The sequence below is a fragment of the Octopus sinensis genome, linkage group LG10, assembly GCF_006345805.1.
Source record: "Octopus sinensis linkage group LG10, ASM634580v1, whole genome shotgun sequence".
In the NCBI taxonomy this organism is placed as follows: Eukaryota; Metazoa; Mollusca; class Cephalopoda; order Octopoda; family Octopodidae; genus Octopus; species Octopus sinensis.
In genome coordinates, this window is record NC_043006.1 from 8,538,009 (window position 1) to 8,558,910 (window position 20,902).

The window sequence follows — 20,902 nt, forward strand, 5'->3', positions numbered from 1 at the left end:
CGCGAATGCCAAGTAGTACAGCATATCGTTTCCAAATTTCTGGCAGAGTGAATTTCGTCATCATTCTGCCCTTTGCACAGATGGTGCCCAACTGACCCTGCTATACTGTGTAGTCGACAAAATCAAAAAACAAACAATGCAGATGCGCGAAATTAAAAGCATTATATGGCAACAATTTACCCATTGCACCCTATATATTTATATGCACCTGTGTGTCTGTCTATACGTGTGCTTACCGGGATATGTATTATAATTTACCTATACTTCGCTTATTTTCATCGAAACCACTTTTCGTCATATAAATTGCAAAATATATTACATTGTTGAGTCACTTGGGATACTGAACATGATTTTTCTTATTATATTCGACATAATTATTCATTTTAAACCGGTAAATGTAATGAAAATTCTCCCATTTATCAAATTCAATTGTCATATGCAAATAACTACAAACATGCTAGCATAGAATATATATCTTATCGCATCTCAATGTACTTTATGCAGTTATTCAACTTATGAAGATTCTCTCAATTTATTTGTTCGTTCGCCAAAGAAGATTTTGTAAAAAATAATGCATTTAGAATATTTTTGTATGAAAAGTAGTGTCAACTAGGAATTGCTTTATGAATGCTGAAAATACTTCGAATGCCATTGTATAACTTTTTACACTGCTGCGCAAAGCTGCAAATAGTTGATTCACGGCAGAGAAACAACCAAAAACCCTGTAATTAAATTAGTGGTTTAGCATATATTTCAGACGATTAACAAATGCATCTCCGCAGGAGTAAACTCACAACCTAGACATTTGCAATCTCTAAGCAAATAGAAGTTGTTGTCCGCCAAACAAAATAGAAACAAGTGAATTAAATAACGTGGAATGCTACAATATTTACAATGATAAGAGAAAAAGTGTGTTCGAATACACACAACACAGTTGTTATTGCTTAGTTTGCTCACCTCGTCCTCTTCATTTTCTGGAGGACTTCCTGGACCGGTTTTGGTAAAGTAGTTAACGCCCGCGTATTCGATTAGAGCCGAGAGATTGTAAACAAGGCACATATTGAGAAATATATCAAGGGCTGTGGCATAGGGAACTCTTGGAAGTCCTTCACGTACAGTCATACCAATTGCTGCTAGACTTAAAATTGTGGTTACTCCTACAATGGAAGAGAAAGAATAAAATTATATATAGTACAGATGTATTTTTAATCATATAGGGAGAAAAATCAGTAGCTGACACTGAAATCGAATACTCAGCGATAGATAGTCCTATATTCTACTGAATCTGTGAAGTTCCGTTATCTGTCTAATTGTTATCACACAAATATCTGGTGCCAAATTACGTTCCTTCGAATATCCAAATAGACGAGTGATAAGACATTTGCTCAATAATCCTGAATTTTGCATGTTTAATCAAATTGAGTGGCACATTGAGGAAATGACAAATGCTGTCGTTTTGGTGAAATTAGTCCAGAAATAGCCATTGCAACTATGACTCATTTGATGATTATTATATTAAAAGCAGGCATGTTCAGATAATTAGATCATAATTCAATGGCTATATACATGAGACTTTAGTGTAATACTTCTTACCTGATTGATGCTTACACACAAACATATTCTCATTATTGACAATTTAAAATTACCCTTAGTTTAGCAGGAACTATTGTCAAAAGAGAGAATACACGGATATATATATATATATATATATAATATATATATATATATGTATATATATATATATATATATATATATATATATATATATATATATATATATATATATATATATATGTATGTATGATAGATCGTTAGCCACTACACACAATTTTTCTCTCCTTGTTTCTCTCATTTTTTTCTGTGTCCCTTTCTGTAGAAGAGCGTGGGCTCGAAACGTAAATGACTTTTTCAATTCCTGAGCGTTATACTAATACATCTGTTTGTTTTGTACACCACCTGTCTTCGTCTTGTGTTTGTTTCGTAAAGTCTCCCTATATATATATATATATATATACATACGCATGAAGAAATATGGGAACCAACTAGAGAACAATCTAAACAATTATATTATGTATTGCACGATATCATCATGAATTTTTTTCCTTCTTAATCTAGTTATAGAGAAAGCCTAATTTCTCAAATTATACAAATGAGATGGATACTTTCTGTTTTACAAAGACTGGGAACATAATGTTGGTATTTGGGATGAAATCAATGAAAAGTTCCTTATTTTCTTATGCAGGAGAAACTCTACTAACAGGTAATATACGTTTAAATGTTATTGTAATATTCATTCAATGTGTTTCCGCCTCAGATGATGTTATACCTCTCATTACTAATTAGGATATCATAAACATACTTCTTATTAACTCTGTTGTATTCTGATCAACAGAAATATTTTAGCATATATTGTTAGCTTGAGATGCTGTAAATTTAAAATATGTACTGTGATAGGCGAGATAACATACCCATTAAATTCGCTCGTAAACAAAGTAGATTATTTCTATGTATTTATAACAGACATAGTAATAAGCACAACTTTATGAAATGGAAAGTGACAAGTTTAAATTACCTGTTCTCTATTATAAAGCAAAGCAATAAACAATCTTTACTAATAACGAGTGATTATAAAATTAATGGTAATTACCAGAGAAATAAAAGCAAAACCAGTTTCAATAATGCATATTCAGAAGTATTTCGAAATTTTCCTTTGCACTATCAGCTAATTTCCACCAAAGAAAACTTAGAATGAACACGAGTCTTCGAAATTTTCATATATTATACGTAATGTTATTATATATGTTCAATCTTCGCTTTCCTCATAAAATTAGAAAAAGAAAAAACCAAAACACTTTCAGTATGAAATTTAATAAAGAAAACAGAGAGACAAGTCCGGGCTTTTGAATGTTTGAAATAAAATCTAGAAAAAGTAAGTAGCAATTTGGCATATATCATTTTTTTTTATAGATTTTACTGAATTATACATCTTAATATATTTTTTCAATCTTTTCATGTGACAGGAAGCAAGAGTAGAATAAATGTGAAAAGATTGTCTGCTAAAATTCTATGTGGCTAATTTGGATGGAATATATATTCGGGGACGAACAATTTTACTTCACGTTTAGCTTTTCAGTTGCAAATGATGTTTAAGATGATCACAATAGACAGGATTTGCATATTTCAATACATGAATACATGTTACTAACGTTACCCACTTGCCTTTCATAATTTTCTTTTAACACAAACGCTCACATACACACATACACACACACATGTACAAACACAGAAGCCCATATACATACGCACACATATGTGTGGGTATATTTATATATACATATATACATACACACACACACATATATATATATGTAAAAAAAATATATATACATGTGTGTATATATATATGTATGTATATATATATATATATATATTATATATATATATAGAGAGAGAGAGAGAGAGAGAGATATGTGTGTGTGTGTGTGGAGGCACAATGGCTCAGTGGTCAGGGCAGCGCGAACTCGTGGTCGTAGGATCGCGGTCTCGATTCCCAGACCGGGCGTTGTAAGTGTTTATTGAGCGAAAACACCTAGAGCTCCACGAGCCTACGACAGGGGTGGTGGCAGTCCCTGCTGTACTCTTTTGCCACAAATTCCTCTCACTCTTTCATCTTTTGGCCTGCTCATTTGAAGGCTAAACAATGCGAAGCTCATTGTGACCGGCGATGTGTAGCAACATCTAATAGCCTGGTCGATCACGGTGATATATATATATATATATATATATATATATATATATATATATATATGAAAACACACATGTGCAAAGATACAATGAGAATTATATTAGAGAGAAATACATATACGAAAAGAACAAACAAATATAAGGGATGGAGGGCTAAGTGTGTTTTTGTATAGATGGAAAAAATCTTGCAAATGGAAAGTGAAACAATCAGACATGTACCCAGGTGCAGATAGGGTGGCCTCATTACAAAATTCAAGAGAAAGAATTTCTAGTTTCATTTGAATTGCACAGCACAACGGGGAAGGACTCAGGCTTTAATTATAGGGGTGGTGCATAATTTTTGCGGCTTATTTATCAACAAATTTCATTCAACAAAAAAACAATAGCAACACGTTACAAAAACATCTTTAAATGATTATTCCAGCGCATATTCACCATCTACTTCAGTTAGTGCTTTCCATTTCTTGACGGTCAGAACATCATTTAAAGATGTTTCTGTTAAATATTGTTCTTGTTTCCGTTGAATAAAATTTGTTAAAAAAAGCCGCAATAATTATGCGCCCACGCAATAGTTGTTTAAAACTGGCTGCCTACTTTTGATACACTTCGTCTGTAAAGATACCTGTCGTATGCAGATACCAAACACACACACACACACACACACACACTCACACACACACATACTTATCCTTCATGTCATTGGCTCTATACTTTATATATTCATGTATGTGTGCATATATATATGTGTGCACGTATGCATGCATATATGTGTGTATAAACATATACAAAGTGATATTCCCGGACTAGTTCTGTAACCACCAACACAAGGGCAGTACAAGGAAGCGTGCGCAGTGAGAGTTTCGAATGACATTGCTGTGTTTGTTTCGCAAGTTGTGAAGTTTTTAGTTTTGTGATCAAGTGTATGCTGTAGTCTGCCATGTTGCCATAGACAGGAAGTTGAGAGAAAGAGTCAACGTTTAAATTTTGCGTCAAACATGGAAAGTCTGCAATAAAGATATTGACCATACTTCGGCAAGCTTACAAAGAAGAGGCGATGGGTCACACAAACCTATATATATATGTGTGTGTGTGTGTGTGTGTGTGTGTGAAGGCGCATGGCTAAGTGGTTAGAGCGTCGAGCTTACGATCGAGAAGTTGTGAGCTCGAATCCCAGACAGGACTGCGTGTTGTGTTCTTGAGCAAGACACTTTATTTCACGTTGCTCCAGTTCACTCAGCTGTAGAAATGAGTTGCGACGTCACAGGTGCCAAGTTGTAACGACCTTTACCTTTCCCTTCGATAACACAGGTGGCGTGTAGAAGTGAGGCCGGTTTGCATGGGCGACTGGTAGTCTTCCATAAACAACCTTGCCTGGACTTGTGCCTCGGAGGGGAAACTTTCTAGGTGCAATCCCACGGTCAGTGTCGTGACCGAAGTGGGTCTCAGATATATATGTATATGAGTGTGTGTGTGTACATACGTACACACACACACATCGATACATGCATAAGTAAAAGCTATGTATTTCTGATACTATTATATTGCAGCGAATAGCATGTATGTATCTACGAAAAATATGGAAATGAAAGTATATTTGCGCATGTGTACGTAAGTAGTAAGCATCAAACATTGAAAGAATTTTGAATATAATTTGAGCGAGTTTCATTTTCGAGAAATCCTCGTATAATATGTGATGAATATTCGCGATATCGTCTCGATTATGATTATTCCATCTGTTTGAAATGCATTTTGGCATGTAAATCTCGAATTCTCTGTTACGAATAAAGGTTCTCGAATATGAAGAAATATGTATATTATGCATGCCCTGTGAGAGCTGGGTGGACTAACCGCCGACGCTGCATTCCTCAAACTTCATCTCTACGGACCGTATCGAATGCCTTAGTTTTACTCCTGCATCGTTATAGATGGATAGGTAAATAGATACATAGATATATAGATTTGTTTCTTTATTAGCTACACAGGGCTGCACACATACAGGAACAGATTACAAAGTAGAGCATTTCTTTTGGGGGATAAAAGAAAAAAGTGGGGTAGGTTTTCGATCAAAAGAGATCGTAAAAGGGGGGAAAAGACAATAAATAGGGACCGTGTATCACAGAAATGTCACGATGTAAAGTATAAAGTGGAAGCAGATAAGGTTTATCCGTGGAAAGAAAAGCCTACGGAAAAGACTACGATAACCTCGGCCAATATTGTCACATGTTAACACATTTGTTTGCAAGTATGTAACCGTCTGTTTTAAATTTTTCTCGGTTCATATGATTATTCTCAAGGTGGATTCGTCATTCATACGTGCTATCCTTGCTACATTCACCCATCTTTTTTGAAACATTCACTAGACAAAATTTGCCTCTCTACTCTCACTTTCCTTTTCAAGTGATACTTGAAGAAGTTGAAGAGAGATTGACCAGAGAGGAGAGTATTTGTTGATTGATTGTTAGATACATATATAGATATACAGTCAGAAAAATAGATACAAATTTAGATAGACAGATTGATAGATAGATAGATAGATACACAGAGAAAGAGAGAGACATGGTGCAATGAGGAAAATACATTCTTATAATAGTAATCTTTTGGTAGATAGTAGTGTCAGGCAACGAGACAAAATGGTGTCCAGTAATGTCTTCCTAATTTCATCATCAATAATTACCTCGGAATGAATATCCAGACGGCAATTTCATAGAATGACAATTTCATCGTAATGGAGGTAGATCGGGAACCAAACGTGATTCAGTTACCTTTTATAGGGTAATTACATCTCATTTTGTCACAATGAAACTAAAATATATTGTGCTTATTCACACACACACATACACGCACACACACACATACATATATATATATATATATATATATATATACATATATGTCTTTGTTTGTGTATGCGCTTGCATATGCCTACATACATGCACACACACGCACACAGACACAACACACACATACACACTTGATATTTGCTTCCAAAACTTCTGATTGCATACACATACATATATAGATATATGCATTTCCATAGATAAATATACACTGTTTGTGGCATTATATATATATATATATAATACTTATATACATACATACATACATACATACATACATACTTTCATACATATATGCATACATACATTCATACATACATTCATACATACATTCATACATACATACATACATACTTTCATACATACATACTTACATACATACATACATACATACTTTCATACATACATACATACATATATACATACATACATACTTTCATACATACATACATACTTTCATACATACATACATACATACATACATACATACGTACAACATACATACGTACAACATACATACATGCATACATGCATACGTACATGCATATATAAGCTGAGATGGATAGAATACGTGATAGTAAATTACTGAAATTTGCTTTTAGAGATAGAATAAAAGTTGGAATATAATAAAAGCTCAAATATTTGCTGATGGAAGACGACGTATTATTAAATTGTGAGACAGAAGAAACGTTTTTAAACGGCAAATTAGAAAAAAAAATGCTTTTTAAATAAACCAGTATTTGGTGCGGTTTTTTATTCGCTGACGTTGACAAATTCTGTGCATAACTTCAAATCTTTTTGCTGAAATGCAGAATTTCTACGGTGAATTTTTATTTGTGTATGAAATACTAGCTACTTATTAAGGGAATAAAAATGTATGAGTGGATTTAGCTATGTATTAAATAATCAGGTAAGATATAAAAATAAGCACGGTGTTTCTATCGACGACTAATTTATAGACAATATATTGAATTGGTGTGTAATTCCTTGGCAACGGAAATATTAGGGTATGCTTTGGGTGTTCTGCTTGTCAAGAATATGAATACGCTTGTCAAGAATACACTGTTCGAATATTGTATTCATTCACGTCTTTAGTGTTTTGATAAAGCGATACCTTGTTTCGGCTCAACTGGCAGAAATTTCGATACAATAAAAACTAATATAACTGTTGGAGGTCCGTATACAATTTTTATTGTTAAAATTTACGTGCAATGAACTGGGTATACGCCTGCAATACACAGGATGTGTTAACAATTCTTTTTTGGAGGGCTGTGTTGTAAGAAACCTACTCCCCCCAACCACACTGTGCTGTGTTCAGTCTCACTGCGTGTTACCTTGGACAAGTGATTTCTACTATGGTCTTGGCTAACCAAAGCCTTGTAAGTGGATATGGTAAATGGAAGTTGAACGTAGCCCGTCGTATATATATACAGTTGTTGATCATTTTGGCCGCCATGGGTTTTGCAGTAAATCACTAAATCATGCATAACTTTTGTATTATCCTCTCAAATTACACCAAAATCACAGACAATACCGACTAATATCGTATTTATTGTCTGTGAAAGTTATAGAATATAAAACAACTTTGATAAAAACTTATACCTACTTTCCTGGCGAAAACAATGCCGTTCTGAACATTTTAGCCGCAACTGTATATAAATATATATATATATATATATGTGTGTGTGTGTATGTGTATCTCTGTGTGTGTGTGTGTATCTATGTCTGTATTTTTGTGTTTGTGTTTGTTCACCCAACGCCCCTTGACAACCGGTATTGATGTATTTACGTCGCCGTCGCCATAACTTAGTGATTTGTTAAAAGTTACCGATAGACTAAGCATTAGTCTCAGAAAAAAATAGATCCTGGAGTCGACTTGTTCGACTAGAACCATTCAAGTCTTTGACCCAGGATGGCAGCTGCCAAATGACCGACACAAGTAATAGATAAAATATAAGAAAAATTCGTAATAATATTTAATTATAAAAATATAGTGCGACTTTGAATGGCTATGAGGGTCCATTCCAGTAAAGTAGGAATCAAATAGTACCATAGCTAAAAATGGTTGAGAATTACTGCTCTAAATAATTATTCTTATATTTGTATGCGTATGAAATACCAATACCGTTTTACTCAATAATGTTAAATATACTGGTTTTTGGTACAGCCGACTCTTTCAAGCGTCAACAATAGAGTGGATTTCGCAAGCATTTCGGTGAATTAAGGTTAAATAAGGATATAATTTTGACAGATAAACGTGTTTGAAGAATGCAAAATGCTGAAGACAAAATGGTCGGTGAAAGTATTTAAATAATATAAATGATTTTAGAATTCACGAATGGGAACATTCTGTAGTGAACACTTCTCTACAATGATAAAACGTGCAATTAAGATGTAATATGTAGGCACGTTTATCATATCATTTTCTAGAGCGTGTTAATAGATGTTTCTTACATATGTACGTACATACATGCATACATACATACATACATACATACATACATACATACATACATACATGCATACATACATACATACATACATACATACATACACATGTTCACATATATATGTTTTTACATAAGCAAGTATATTTGCGTACGGGGGTGAATACATGGGTTTGTTCGTCGTTATGTGAGGGTCCTTAGACTGGGAATGTATTCATATTTATTTTATATGCTTTTATATGTATAACATAATTAACTCAGTAGAGGTGCGTGGCTTAGTGGTTAGGGTGTCAGCATCATAACCGTAAGATTGTGGTTTCGATTCCTGGACCGGGCGACGCGTTGTGTTCTTGAGCAAAACTCTTCATTTCACGTTGCTCCTGTCCACTCAGCTGGCAGAAATGAGTAACGCTGCGATGGACTGGCGTCCTATCGAGCTTGGGAACTCATACGCCATAGTAACCGGGAAACCGAGCCCATGAGCCTGGCTAGGCTTTAAAAGGGCACATTTATTTATATTATAAATAACACAACTTATTGAATATGTTCATATAGAGAACATAAGAAAGCCGTCCAACATAGTTGAGAAAGTAATACACAACACATAATTCCTTATTTTGTAGTTAAAGTGAATAAAAGAAACTGAATTGATAAAATCTCATATCCAAATGCTAAATGAATTTTATAGATTGACATTTTCAGAAGTAGATACGTATTTTTAGCAATTTCTTAGGTGTAAAATTTTAGATTTCATTCTTTAGAGTATTTTATAAATGTTCTTCAATTCTGCAGAAATATTAAATTAAAAAATATAATTCAAATTGGACTTAGTGTGTCTGCGAATAGTATTCATAATTTAGATATGCAAATATTATCGATATGAAGTGCTCGTGAGAATAGAACGACTCAAAAATGTTACTATATAATAAAGGAATTATTGTAGTAAAATAGAATTGAGTAAATTATTCTGAATAAGGAAGGAATACACATTGCAGAGAATCAATGTTATACTGTCATTAAGCAACAATAGAAGAACATGTACAAGACTGCGATGGCAAGTGGTTGTCGGTAATATTGAAATTTATAATGGAATTGACTCTTGCTTCTTATTATTATATGAATTAATACTAGGTTGAAGTAGGATATTTGTGCATACATATATTTATACATACATACACACCCAACGTATATATATATATATGCACAAAAGGAACGAGGAAAGTATTAAAATAATATATATATACATATATATATATGTGTGTGTGTGTGTATACATATGTTTATATATATATATATATATATATATATACGTACATATATCTATATACATATATATATATATATACATACATACATTCATAAATTCATACACACACACACACATATATATATATATATATAGTAAGAAGACAGAGGTGGATTAAAAAATTACAGGCGACTATTAATGAAGCACTCAATTTTCAACGAATTTGGTTAAATACATCCAATAATCAGACACCAATGCGCATCCGCAGCAATTCCTCTCGTATGACAAATAGATCCAAATAGCATTCTGATAAAGCTCGAGAAATTCAGAGTAATAGACAGCAAAAAGTGTAGAATTCACTACACAAGCTGATAACTGTTTCTGTTGTGTTGACGTTTTGTGAACATGCATTTTACAATGTACTAATTTCTATGATATTATTCCAGACACTAGAATAATATCCTATTTTTCTTAACACGAAAACAACAGTAGCTTTAATTCGCAAATAATGAAATTATGTCCACCAATGAGGTATAAGCACTTATTCTCTTCGTTCGAAATTTACGTATATTTGTGTGTCTGTGTGTGTGTGTGTTTATGTTTTTGTGCTTATATGTATGTATGAGTGTGTGTTTAACTATATCTTCCACGATATGCAGCACTTGACGTTCGTGCCCACTAGTTAGTAACAAAATAAAAAAAGACTGCAGAAGATGTTTTAAATGATACTAGCATTTCGTTCCAAACTATGCTCTGAGAAATAAACCATCCAACACATACACACGCAGACACACTCACAGACACAAACACACACATACATATATACACACACACTCACGAATACACGGACACAAGAACACGTAAATACCCCCAAAGTAACATGCATGTATACGAAATATATGTATGTAATATGTGTATGTGCGTGTATATATGTAAAATATATATACATTTTCGTACGTATATATATATACACACACACACACATATATATATATATATATATATATATATATATATAATATATATATATATATATACATATATATATATATAAGTATATATATATATATATAGAGAGAGAGAGAGAGAGAGAAAGAGAGAGATTAATAAGATGCGGTTAAAAATCTTATAGGATGCTATGCAAAGCGTGTCCACTGTTATTGGCTACCTGATGTCATTATACTGCAGAAATTATGCTGCCACTTGATAGAAAATGGAATGAACGACATTCCTTGTTTTAAGTCGCTACAAATTTTTCGACATAATTCTATCTCTATAGCTGTTGAGATTTTTTGTAATAATTATCGTCCATCTAAGGCTTAAATTACGCCCCCTAAGGTAACTAGTGATAAGCCCTTCGTTAAATCGTACCATCACTTCCCTGTGAGATAGCAGAGTATGTATTTTTAAAGCAGTTTATTGAGAAAAATAAACCCATAAATATAGTGAGAGACAAAATACTCTTTTTATCAAAATGCAAACACAAATACACACACACACACACACACACACACACACACACACACACACACACCACACACACACACACACACACACATATATATATAAATTGAACCTGTTTTATCAGACTATAAAGAAGAAAGTGCTAAACAAAAGGAAAAGTAAAACTATGCATTTAGTTATAAAATGATAACGTGATAAAGACTGACCAATTCAGTACTTATCAACTGTTTCTGAGTTTCTTTGTTACCCTGTGTCATTGTAAACAATATCCCCAGTCAAGTATCCCGATTTCAGCAAGTGAAACATTATTTAAATCGGATGCACATCATTATAATATAGCATTAGCTAGGGCTGGATATACTGAGAAAACAAGATAAATATCATATGAATGTATACAGCAACAATAATAACAGCTCTGAGCCATAATTTAATGGAAGAAATTATAAATACGACATAGATGCAGGTGGTTGTTTCAACACAAGAAAGAGAGAGACAATGGCACAATAAATAAAACTAAAAGTTAAAAGAGGGCTAAACTAAAAATCAATTATAAGTCTTACTGGAAATCCTGAGATACTGCCCCACCACAGATTATGCTAGTTATAATAGACCAAATAACATATAAAACTGCAACATTTGGTTATATAATCTGATTTTATTGTTACACATATCATCCAAGTCTGCATTGGATAGGCACACTTCTAAATCTAATGCCACATGATTTTAACAGATATACAATGAAATTATCATTCGTAACATCCATAGCTTGGAAATCTTCGAAGAAAACATCCATGAACTCAATCATCGGAAGATAAACCGGAGATTAATAACGTCATTGGTGGGGGCTAAGATAGAAACAATCCTTTAATCCTTCAAATAAGGATTGCAATGATAAAGAAGTAATCAAGTCCGTCCAAATAATTCTGACAAAGATAATAATTCAGACGATGGGAAGGATAATATGAGTAATGATTAAAAGGCTGAAAATAACAATAATTATATTACTAGAAACATCCAAAATGATATGCCATAATCACTATTAGAACCATAGAAACAATAAAGCTATAATTAGGAATAGAGGAAAGGATGATTGCGACCGAATGAAAGTTAGCCTGCAAAAAGAATTGTAGTTGTAAAGGAAGATATCATACCCTCTGGAATAGGAATGCCATCGTAAGAACGTAATATAAAAATGTACCGTCAGAGCCCTAGCAAATGCCTTAGTATTATCGGCTGAACTGCCGACTGCTTCAAATGTCGGTATTGGAAACGCATTGCATCGTTTCAATTCATTAACAAGAAGCAATACACAGCACCAGCAGCCCTGGTCTCTAAACTTAAGAAGGGAAAGTGGAATACAACATCACTTGGATGATAATAAAAGGTGCATATCCGTACAATACCTTCTCAAATTATTTCAATCTCTGATCTGAGGATGCGCGAAACATTATAAGGTGCACAGATAAATTTCGAGAATAGGTTCGACGCACTACAGACTAAAGTGCTCGTTTTCGCAGTTTTGTAAAATCAATTAATGTTTGAAGCTCTATTGATCAAATTTGCATTAACATTTCTCTGTCGTTATTGCACGTATTTATTTCAGAAATTGTTAAACGTAATTTAGAAATAGTTAGATGTATGTCAGAACATATATATATATATATATATATATATATATATATATATATATATATATATATATAAAATATAAATATATATATGCACACACACACGCACGCATACACACACACGTGCGCGCACACACACACACACGCACGCACACAAAAACTCACACATATCTGGAGAGATATTGCAATAAGTGTGTGAATCTAAAAGTGGAGCAAATGGAACAATTAACTGATCTTCCTGTATTTGCATTTGTACAAAGCCACAAAATTTTAAAAACCCACTTGTGTGTGTATATATACAGAGACAAATAGAGAGAGAAAGAGAGAAATATTTATATAGATGGCCTTGTATGTGGGCTGGACTTAGGTTTAGAAGTGTACATGTGTCCACAATCAATAAATCTATATATATGGTTAAATTCAATTGTACTCATATGACTCTATATAATATTATATTTCTATTTTTTATAAACAGATAGAATCTAAGAAGAATGTATGTGTGTATCTCTCTCTCCTTCTCTCTCTCTCTCTCTCTCTCTCTCTCTCTCTCTCTCTATATATATATATATATATATATATATATATATATATATGTTGTTTCATCCCATGAATAATGCGGTTATTTATACTTCATATTTCCAAATTAAGATAAAGAAACTTCTTTTTAAATCTAAACTATTCTCTTCTCCATTTTCTCCAACATTCTTCCATCTGCCTGGTAGACTTGCAAATCCCCTCTTCCAAAATTCACTTGTCTCTGACGAAAAATACTTCTCTAGTACTGTTCTGACCTCGCCTACAGAATTCATATTTGTTTCCGTACAACAGATTTTGAAGACTGCGGAATAATGGTAATCAGATGTGGCCTTGTCCGGCAAATATGGTAGGCGGGGTATCGTTACCTCCTCAAACTGCTCCACCCTTTGGAATGTCATCTTCACTGAATGTGGCTGAGCATTATCCTGATGGGAGAACATCTTTCGTCTCGAAACCAGAGATGGTCATTTTCTTCTAGCGCTGACTTAAGCCACTCAAGCTGCTCGCAGTAGATCTGCTTTGTTATCGTTTGGTTTAGGTTTAGAAGTTCAAAGTATACTAAACATTTCATACATAATTTATATTATTTATATTTGACGGATATTTGTCCTCATCTTGTCTGTTGTTAACACAATGTTTCGGCTGATATACCCTCCAGCCTTTATCAGGTGTCTTGGGGAAATTTTGAACCGGGGTTCTCATTCATGAGGTATTTTTTGATGTTGTTGTTGTTATTATTATTATTATTATTATTATTATTATTATTATTATTATTATTATTATTATTAAATTAACTGCCTGGAATCGAACTCGGAATATTGGGGTTATTTGCCAGCTATCTTAACCACTACGCCATATGCCCGTGGGTGACGAGCTAGTTTTTGATGGAGTTTCTCTATATGTCTCCATTGAAGTCTAATGTCGGCTCCGTACCGATTAGATAATGCAGTTCTAAATTTAAGGGATGAGGAATTATGTACATTATTTACATTATTCCTCATGTCTTAAATATAGAACTGTAAGCATATCATATACCACCAAACAGATAACAACAGCTTATGTGGGTGAAGACCTGGTTGAAACCAGGGTACTGGTGTTTCTCCTTTCCCTACCCACTGTGTTCGGCACTTTACATTTTTATACAAAACCTATTTCTCGTGACTAGTCACTATTCGCTCCAAATAAGAGTCATTCGTGAAACGTGGCAGCAAAGAAGAGCACACATTCACTCTCTGTGCGCGATTAGACTCGGGAAGCTTGTGAGGAACCCATTGACCCAATTTGCTGACTTTTCCTATGGAACGTAGCTGTCGATTAATACTTGAATGACCAAAACCATGCTTTTCTGCTAGATCCTTAAAAGTTACGATTGGAGTTTTTCCCCCTAGGGTTCGCAGTATGTCCTCGTTGAGCCGTACAGACCTTCCTGGCCGAAGCTCTTCTTCTAGGCTGTAGTTTCCGGCTTGGCACTTCTGGGACCACCATTGATTCTGGCTTACGTTTATTGTCCGCTCCCCATGTACTGCATTAATATTCTTCGAACTTTCTTTTGCGTTATTGGTTTTATTGAACTCATAAAGCAAAATATGGCGAATATGCTCCTTTTTCACGTCCACTATAGCTTTGAAAGGATAACTGTTAAAATCGAACTACACTCTTCAAAGCTTGCATTAAAAATAACTTCAAAACTTGCACTTAAATGCGATTTCATTAATTTCAGTAATAATATATTTTTCTATTTGCCTGTAGCTGGTGGTTCACGCGGTTGATCAGAGTTTAGAATAGCTTACAATGAAGTACAGTTCTTTTAGGTAATGAACCTAATCATAAATAAAATACCTGTAGAAGAGGCAAAAATAAGTAAATAAATAAATATATACAGTAATCCTTCGACTAACGCGGGTGCTACGTTCCAAAATCCTCTACGATAGGTGGAAAGCTGCGAAATAGAAACAGTAGTGTACTGTATATTTTTTAAATATTATTTTTATAATTTGTATATATCTATTTCATTATAAATGCAAAACAACACAGCGAAGGAACCGACGTGAGCTTAATTAATAAACCGCGATAGGTGAACCGCGATATGGCGAGCGATTGCTGTAATTACACAATTAGTAGGTTAATCACGTAGTATCCTTGCGTTGGTAAAAATATTCATTAAATAAAGCAGGATAGTCTCTTGCTTCAAAGGTAATTTGACAGAAGTGAAACTGAAAAAGACAAAGCAGACTTTTACGCATCTAGCCAATATTTGTGACATAGAACATGTAAAAATCTGTTGTCTCTCTTTAATTTCACGGCTATCAACTTTTTTCTTGGAAAAGAACCCCAGATCAATTTAATTTTTTTTTCGATTTTACAAGACTATACAAATTTGGTTGGCTCTGCAGACCATCATTAGTCTCCTTGGATTCTGTTTTTTCGTCTATATGCACAAAGACATTCATATATGCATATATACATACATGCAAGCATGAGAACATACAAGCTTACATACATATATACCTACATATATACATACATACATACATACATATATACATACATATATACATACATATATACATACATACATACATACATACATACATATATACATACATATATACATACATACATACATACATACATACATACATACATATATACATACATATATACATACATATATACATACATACACATATACATACATATATACATACATACATATATACATACATATATACATATATACATACATGGATTGCCCTCCATGGATTGCTCTGTTTGCTGTAAAGAATGTCTCTAACATATTATCTGCTTGTTGAATATGTTACATGTGATTTTTTATACCCTGCTTTAACTATCACATGATTGGCTTCAGTTTTTCTCCAATGTTATTAGTTATCTTGCTACAACTTTTATGTCTAACATAAGGAGGATCTTTTCGGTTTGAACGGCAGTTTTTTCTAGCGGCGTCATATGAGATTGTCACCCATAATTATGACCCTAGTATCTATCTATTGCATTTCAATCTATTTTAGGGTTAGGGTTAGTTAGGGTTAGGGGTGGTGGAAGGGTATCTTTTTTCTTCAGAAATGTAAATAAACCCAATCTGTTTCTTAAACGAGGGACATATTCATACGGCGCAAAATGTTTTCACCTCAATTAGACGTCATTGATTGGTTGAAATTGCAGAAATTGAAGAAAAAGACAACACATATCTTACAAACTATAGAATTTTCTCAATAAAGCCAAGAGAAAAAGATGTTTTATAAACACATTCTAGCAGTATACGAAGTTGAAATATGTTTAGTTACGTGGAAATTATTTTAAAAAACTGCTGTTCAAACCGAAAAGATCCCATAAGGATATCTTTGAATTTATTAAGGATATATTCTTTTTCTAATAATAAATGTTATTTTCTAGTTCGTAAAGGATGAATTTCCTTGAATAAGGAAATATGGTAAATGTTTGTCATATATAAAATGTTGTCTTCCTGAAAGTTTTGTTAAAAACTTATATAAGCGGAATAATTATGAATTTAGCACAGACGTTTTAATTATGTATACTAATTATAGTGTTATTTCATTGGAAAATATCTCGAATAGAACTTGGAGTTCACTAATTATAAATTAGAATTTACTGTTCAATCTCTAATTCCGGAATAAGTGGTAATTAACAATTGTAATACTATGATATTTTTACATTTAATATGTCATAAATATTTAAAATTACAATTTCAGACAAATTATTTTAAAACTAATCTTCTTTAAAAAGCACGCCACGTTAATGATTAATGTGTCCATAGGTGCCGAACAACTCAAATATTGTAAACATTGTTTTACTTTGTTTCTGAGGTATTAATATGATTCAAAAATACTGATCACGATTTGCGTTAATTATTGTATTATTGTCGTAGAGTTAAGGCAAAATATGCCTGTGAGGATTGAGTATTTCTAGAAAGAATGAATAGAAGTGAAACCTTCCCTATCAAAAGTATCTCACGTTTTAATTACTATAGACATTATTCGCGTTGGTAGTGTTTTAGCCCCTCTCTCTCTCTCTCCTTCTCTTTTTCTTTCTCTCGTACTATGTATGTTTGTATATATATATATATATATATATATATATATATATATATATATATATATATATATATATATATATGAATATACACACGTGTGTATGAATATATACATACACACTCACACACATATATATCGCTCTCTCTCTTTCTCTCTGTCTTTCTTTCTTTCTTTCTCTCTCTCTCCATATATATATATATATATGTATACATGCACACATATATGAATGTTTGTGTGTGTATATGTATACATGTTCAACATAAATTCTTGCTATAGCCATGTAGCCCTGTAACAGTTTCGTATTGTTATTAATTTTTAAAACTGTGCATATCGTTTAACAACTTTAACTGAAATAAAAATAGACAGACGATGTAAGAAAATTGAAACCACTGTTCTTTTCCATCTTCTATTTTCTCATCAACACACAATAATTATGAGGGGAAACTAAATCAAAAGTATTTGATTTGCTGTGGATAAATCTTATAATTTCTAAAAACATTATTTAGTATGTCTCCATATAGTAGCGTTTCAACTATCTAGACGTTAACAAAGGCTAACACACAATGTACAATAAGAGGTGCTTCAAAAGCATATTTTGATAACACTAATCGCAATTTATAAGAATTTTTAGACAATGTAGACATTAGTAATTACTGATTAAGTGAGATATTCTAACCAAATTAAAAAGCGGATTTCGTTATTATTGTATCAATGCATTGAAAAAAGTCACTGTTCACTATGCTGGTAGGATCAGCATAGATTGCCACTAAAGTAGTGATGAACTACACTTCATGATAAACCTGAATGCGTTCAAAACTCCAGAAATATTAGGTCGGGTTCATACTCTAATATGAAAAAGCCGCTAACATATCTACGAGGTAAAATGATGTTTATCCATTGATACATTAGGTGTATATGTGCTGCGTTGAAGTCTTTCCAATCCGCTGATACGATTATTAATACAGCAACATACCGCAAAAGTTTAAAAAGTTACATGTAGAATTTACTTACAAGTGGGGAGCAAAAACTATTGAGAGTCTTCTCTTCTATAGATTTCAGGGAAAGTTATTTTCGAAACATATGCTATAGCAAAATTAAAATATGCCCAGAGGCATTTTTCATAAATGATAATATAATTCCCATGCTTGTAAGAACGCTAACGACAGGAGTTTCATCTTGCGAAAAAATAAATATTAAAATACCGAACAGTGTATAACCTACGTAATTTGTCCATCAATTTTACCAAACGCTTAGTCTGTGTAGAGAGTGATTATTCCTGAAGAATAATATGAATCTCTAGACAAATTTGTAGGCATAATCAAGATGTCTTCCACGTTTCTCGGAAGAGACACATCGGACTATCTTCTAGTTTAACACGGAGTAAATTAGGCTTTTATTTCTGCAACGTTATTGGATATACTTCTTGATGTCACGCTGAAGATTTAGATCTAACCGCCAACATATTTAAAAAAGTTCTGCACTACTTCTATTAAGAGGCAATAGCCTTAACACTAACGATTATCATATGAAATGCTGAAGTCAAATATAAGGCTAAACCTGACACATGGCATAGTAGTATGATATCTAAGAAAAACAGTAAGTATAATTGCGTTTCTTGCCACACCCAGTCTTGTAAAATCGCTTTCGAGAAGATCAAAGATCGTCTAAATGATTAACGGCGCATAAAACAGCCAATAAAATGTATTACGCTGTATGGCTATCTTTCGCGTTGCACTCTACATATAAAATTAGAGCATAGTCACATAATTTTTCAATTGCATCTTCTACGCACTGAAATTAACTGATTTTGGCAATGGATTAGAACTGGAATCCATATGTTTGGCAAGTGTTGCCTTTTCTGAAGTCATTGACGGGTTTGTGACATACACGATGATCAAAAATGGAGATACAAACGGTGCAAAGAACTGTTCGTTATCGCTGGCTAAATGTTAGAAGTCGTCAAATAGACAATATGAAATTTCGATATTCGTAGGCGATATCCACTATTGTACTGAAGAATTGTGCCTAACAGTGGCTCTTTAGAAGACAGTAACTGATCCACGCTGACGATGAAACCAAATAAGAGCACTATAGAAAGGCGTCAAAATCTGATGTGCCCTACCGTTTTCGGTGTACTTCAGAATTTCCAATATAACCAGAATATTCGCGCCAGAATGTAAGGGCATGTTAGCACTACACTCACTTGTAAAAAGTAGTATGAATGATGAAGATATTCTAGTGGTTACCCTTACTCAATTAAAGACGACAACGTTCAATATTCAGTCCTTTATTTTGTCATATACTATCTGGCGGCTGTCCACTCATATATACCATACTCTATTTCCAACAATTGAACTAGAAACTTCTGTCATCATTTACCATGGATTGTTTGGAATTTTAACAATGTATCTTCTAACAGACCCTGTCTTTTACTATGGATCTTCCTAATTATTTATCATACATCTACCTACGAATATCCTGTTTTATATTGGACACTTCTAAATACCTCAAAGAATTGTAACTAATACTATTCTAAATTAAACATATTTCTTATTTCTCTCTCCCCGATGACGGAATACTTAGCCGACGTGGAAATCTTTACTCAGTAATATAAAATGATGCTTAGCTATTCCAGAAACAGCTGTAAGAGATTTTGCCTCTATAATCTACCTGTGCACTATGTTTTAATTATCAATTAAATGGTCTAAATTGATACCATTGGATAACCTTGTACAGTCTCTGTTTGTAATACTCTGAGGAACAGAACATTTCCGGTAATCGTTGATAAGAAGCTTCGAAACTAGCGTTTAGCAGTTGTACTTCTAACCGGAGTTTTAGTGGTGAACCAAACCGAGTGCATATGATATATACCTATTACTTCACGTCATCAGACGCCAACCACTTATATACACAATCACACACATAC

At 33.2% G+C, this 20,902-nt stretch overlaps 1 protein-coding gene across 3 annotated transcripts in view; it reads right to left on the reverse strand.

The window, feature by feature from the left end:
- Positions 1–20,902, reverse strand: part of LOC115216667 (gamma-aminobutyric acid receptor subunit alpha-5-like) — a 741,237-nt gene that overhangs the window by 41,350 nt on the left and 678,985 nt on the right. For all 3 annotated transcript variants that reach the window (XM_036506277.1, XM_036506278.1, XM_029786168.2), the window contains one exon: positions 958–1,157. In XM_036506277.1, coding sequence (XP_036362170.1) covers positions 958–1,157 — 200 coding nt within the window. The remainder of the gene's footprint in view (positions 1–957; positions 1,158–20,902) is intronic.